The 4,562-nt window shown below is 27.2% G+C and overlaps 1 protein-coding gene across 1 annotated transcript; it reads left to right on the top strand.

The window, feature by feature from the left end:
• Nucleotides 1-1,668: 1,668 nt before the first annotated feature.
• On the top strand, nucleotides 1,669-4,322 carry LOC103307970. Its single transcript, XM_008180526.1, has 3 exons — nucleotides 1,669-1,760; nucleotides 2,193-2,347; nucleotides 2,722-4,322. Exons 1-3 carry the CDS (start codon nucleotides 1,669-1,671, stop codon nucleotides 4,320-4,322), a joined length of 1,848 nt encoding a protein of 615 aa, XP_008178748.1.
• Nucleotides 4,323-4,562: the final 240 nt, after the last annotated feature.

Raw genomic sequence — 4,562 nt, 5'->3', positions numbered from 1 at the left:
ATATGGTTCGAAAGAATTATATCCAAATCATCACTATCTTCAGAATATTCATTATAGTTGTTCAAAGATATAGCATTTCGTCTAATAGTTAAAATATTAGAAACATCTACTACATCTATAATATCATCCGGTTCATTTTCAGTATTGTTTTGTAAAAATTCAGAGTCTACTTCAAAATTGTGTTCAGTATTTTGGTCAAAAGCATCCATCAACATATTTATATTTTTAGCATCTAAAGTGGTGTTATTTTTTAGAACTGTTTCATGCGGTGCAAATTGTTTTGCATAAACACGAAAGACTTTTCCAAAATTGCTGTCATTGTCAGTAACTGTATGTGTTATTTTTGTGTAGAAATACATTTAGCAATGTTTGAATAATTATGGTTTCCTTCTATTCGTTGACATGCTAGAACATATGAAAATCGATTGTATGATTTTTCTTCTATGTAATGCAGTGTCATTCCTAAATAACTTTTATTTAATGAACTCCATATATCTGTTGTAATACATACATACAATTTCTCAGAAATTGAATTTGTTAAGTCAGTTACATATGTTTTGTACTTGTTTAATAGCTCATTACTAATGACTCTCCTATCAGGTACAAAATTGTCACTAGTCAAGCCAATAATAAGTGCCCGAAAAGAAGGTTTTTCACATGTTGAAATCGGCTTCATCTCTTCTACAATATAGTTAAAAACCAATTCAGTTACCTGAAATCATTTTATAATATTTAGTTGTACAATAAAAAAAAAAAAAATGAAATTCAAATTGTAATTTTGTAACTTTTAAATAGTTACGTTACATGGTTGAATTCAATTTTTTTAAATTGAATGCAATAGTAAATTAATATAAGTAATTTTGGTAACATGACATATTATATTTTTAAATTTTAAATTTATTTTATTAATTGTTAAAAATATAGTAGAGTAGTACCATTGATTATAAATACTATACAGTATAGATTGTTCACTGGCCGGTTTTTCAATGGCGTACCATAAAACCCTCGGTAGATGGCGATAAGAACCAATAATACTAATAAATTTGTATTTTATAACAGCCGCTGCAACTATGGTGGCGTGAGGTGCGGGTACAACTGGTTTTTATCGTCACCCGTCACCAGGGTTGTTAAAAAACATGTTTAAAAAAAATATTATGTTTAAAACGATTTTTATGTTTTAAACGTGGTTTTTATGTTTAAAACAAGTTTTTATTACAACGTGATTATTTCAGTTTAAAACATTTTAAACATGTTTTATATTATGTTTTAAACGTACCTAATTTTAAAATTAAAACTCGTATTTTGGTGATTACTGATTAATAATTATGGATAAATGATAGCTGCTACTGGCGGTATACCATTATCAGTTATCATTGATTTCAAATTAAATACAGGGTTGCCAATTTTTATTTGATTATATCGTACGGGTACGGAAATTTTAGATCAACGTACGATATTAATAAATTATTATATTCAGTTTTGAGATTTTAGTACATTATTTTAACATTAGCTAACCTAACAAGTAACTGTTCTCTCTAGTCTCTACACAGTACGCGTCAACGGTTCATTCCATGCTTCCGGCATTTATATAATATATTATATTTATTTATTATAAAATATAATTCGTGCCTCGTGTTTTGAGTTTTTTAGTTTTTACTATTAGTATAAATGGCTCCATACAGTGGTAGACCACAGGATAATATTTGGAGTTCGTTCGTTAAATTGACTCCAAATGGTGCATTTAAAACTACCAGAGCGAGGTAAGTAAAATCATATATTATACTATTTTACCTACTTTAGACTATAGTATAGGTAAATACTAAAAGTATAAAAGTATTTTGTTACTAGCCATTAGGTATAAATATTGTATATTATATAATTGATTATAAATATTATAGTATTATTATAGTATTTATAGTATTTATAATCAATGGTAATATGTAGGCATACTTTAACTTAATACAGTAATACCTGTAGGTACTAATAACTAATATACTATAATATAGTATAGGTATTTAAGTTATAAGCAATATCTAATAATGTTATTACCTGCTACTAAGTCTAAAATATAAAAAAAATTGGTAAAAATATGTAATTATTACATAACCTAACCTAACCTAATTATTTTTGTACCTATCTAATAATTAGTTTTATTTTTATTTATATTATTCTGATCTAATTTTTTATATTAGATGTAAAAAATGTTCTAAAGAAATGTCTTCTCTCGTTAAGAGGATGAAAGAGCATTTGGTTAAATGCCAAATTGATGTTGAAGTTGTGGAAGACCATAACACTTGTGATACAGGCGATACTGAAGATGGCCAAAGCTTATCCAATGGCTCCAACGGTAATCAATAATTCATACATTACTACATTTCTGTTTAAGTGTCTAAACTTCTAAATACTAAATAGTTTATCTAAATATTTAAATATATTTGTATCTGTGTAGATGGTATTGACTTTTCAATAACATTTTTAATATTTCATTGTAGTTTGTATTTTTTACACAAAATTTGTAGTTTGTACTATAAAACTATTCTGCCAATGCTTTATAATGACTAGGCAAAAAGTATTAATAACTAATAATTGTCCTATACTATGAAATATGAATGAATAAATATCAACCACACATTTAGCTTTAGCCCCAACAATCAACTCATAGTTGTATAAATATATATTAAAAATATTTTTTAATTATTTAATATTTTGTTTACTTTATAGATTTATCGAACAATGACAATCTTAGCAATAACAATATGATCAATATATTAAATGAAGCATGTGAAATTGAAACTAACACACTAACTGCCTCAACATCTACTATTTCTAGTTTGTCCTCTTCAATCATAAAAAAAGGTACACAACAAACATCTAAAAATGCCATAGGAGATTTTGTTATTCGGACAACTCAGATAGATAAAAAAAGGTTTGATTTACAGACAGCAAAATTTATTTATAGTACTAACACACCATTTAGACATGTAGAACATCCAGAATTTGTAAAATTAATAAATCAACTAAGACCTGGTTACAAATTACCGAATAGGCATAATATTGCAAATAATTTGCTAGATGAGGTATTTAATGTAACTATTTCTGAAATAAAATCTCAATTAAGGGGTAAAAGTGTATGCATGTCAATGGATGGATGGAGCAATATCCATAATGAACCTGTAGTATGTATTTCTGTTTATGACATTATTGAGAAATCGGTTTTTTTGGTTGAAACAATCGACACTCAAGATAACTCTCATAATTCAGAATATTTATTAAACTTAGCTGTAGAGGCCATAAACAATTGCCAAAAATATGATTGTATAGTTCGAAGCTTTGTCACTGACAATGCTGCTAATATGGCCAAAATGCGAGAAGAACTTGCTCAAATTGATGAAATTGGTGCTGTTAATAATAATGTACGTGATATCATAACATATGGATGCAGTGCACATATTTTAAATTTATTGGCACACGATTTAGAAGTTAATAGTATAAAATCAAATATCAAACATGTCATAAAGTATTTTAGAAATAGTCATAAAATAGGAGCCAAATATAAACAGGCAGGTGGTAAAACATTAATCTTACCATCTGATGTGCGCTGGAACACTTTTTCTGATTGCCTACAGTCCTATCTAGAGAATTGGCATATTTTGAGTTCAGTTTGTTCAAACAACCGTGCAGCTATTGACGCCACTATAATAAGAAAAATAGAAGATATGGAAATGAAAAGAAATGCTGAAGATTACTTTAAAAAACTTAAAATGATATCAATCTCATTAGATAAAATACAAAAAGATTCTTGCACTTTGAGTGAGGCTATTGATGTCTGGAAAGATTTATTAGATTTTTTTGAAAAAAATTGTGACTCAAGTGAGATTGAAAAACTGAAAGATAGATATGATATGGCTGTGACACCACCACATTTTTTAGCCAATATGTTAGATCCTAAATTTAATGGCACTCGTTTATCTGAAGAAGAATCTGATTCAGCATTGCAGTACATCTACAGTTACCATCCAAATGTATTAGCTGAAATAATAAATTATCAAGCACAATGTGCTCCATTTAAACCATACTTATTTAATTCTGACACTGTTAATAATATTAGTCCGATGGCATGGTGGAGCGCTTTATTTAAAAGGAAATTAATATCAAATGATCTTAACACATTGACAATGCAGTTATTTACAGCTGTATGTAGTTCGGCAGGAATAGAAAGATTATTTTCATCATTTGGTTTTATACATTCAAAATCGAGAAATCGTTTGGGTGTCGAGAAGTGCTCAAAATTAGTAACCGTTTTTAAGCATCTCAACAAATAATATTAGTATATTACCTATATCATTTATGATTTATGGCATATGCTATTATATAAAACTATAAAAGGAAGTATTGTTAATTTTTATTTTTAAGCATCAACAATTAATATTATATCATAATATATTATATGTCATTATATAAAAGGAACGTTTGTTAATTTTTATTTTTAAATTTTAAGCATCTATTAAAAGTGTAAAATTATAAAAGGAAGTATTGTTAATTTTTATTTTTGAGCATCAACA

This window comes from Acyrthosiphon pisum, chromosome X (genome assembly GCF_005508785.2).
Source record: "Acyrthosiphon pisum isolate AL4f chromosome X, pea_aphid_22Mar2018_4r6ur, whole genome shotgun sequence".
Classification (NCBI taxonomy): Eukaryota; Metazoa; Arthropoda; class Insecta; order Hemiptera; family Aphididae; genus Acyrthosiphon; species Acyrthosiphon pisum.
Note: the sequence above shows the minus strand (reverse complement) of the source record. Positions and strands in the feature narration are given on the sequence as shown.

Excerpts from the sequence above, each read along its gene's own strand:
- LOC103307970 (XM_008180526.1), top strand. The coding sequence starts at position 1,669 with ATGGCTCCATACAGTGGTAGACCACAGGATAATATTTGGAGTTCGTTC. Across the intron at positions 1,761-2,192 it reads TTTAAAACTACCAGAGCGAG|ATGTAAAAAATGTTCTAAAG; the intron begins GTAAGTAAAATC and ends TTTTTATATTAG. Across the intron at positions 2,348-2,721 it reads CTTATCCAATGGCTCCAACG|ATTTATCGAACAATGACAAT; the intron begins GTAATCAATAAT and ends TTTACTTTATAG.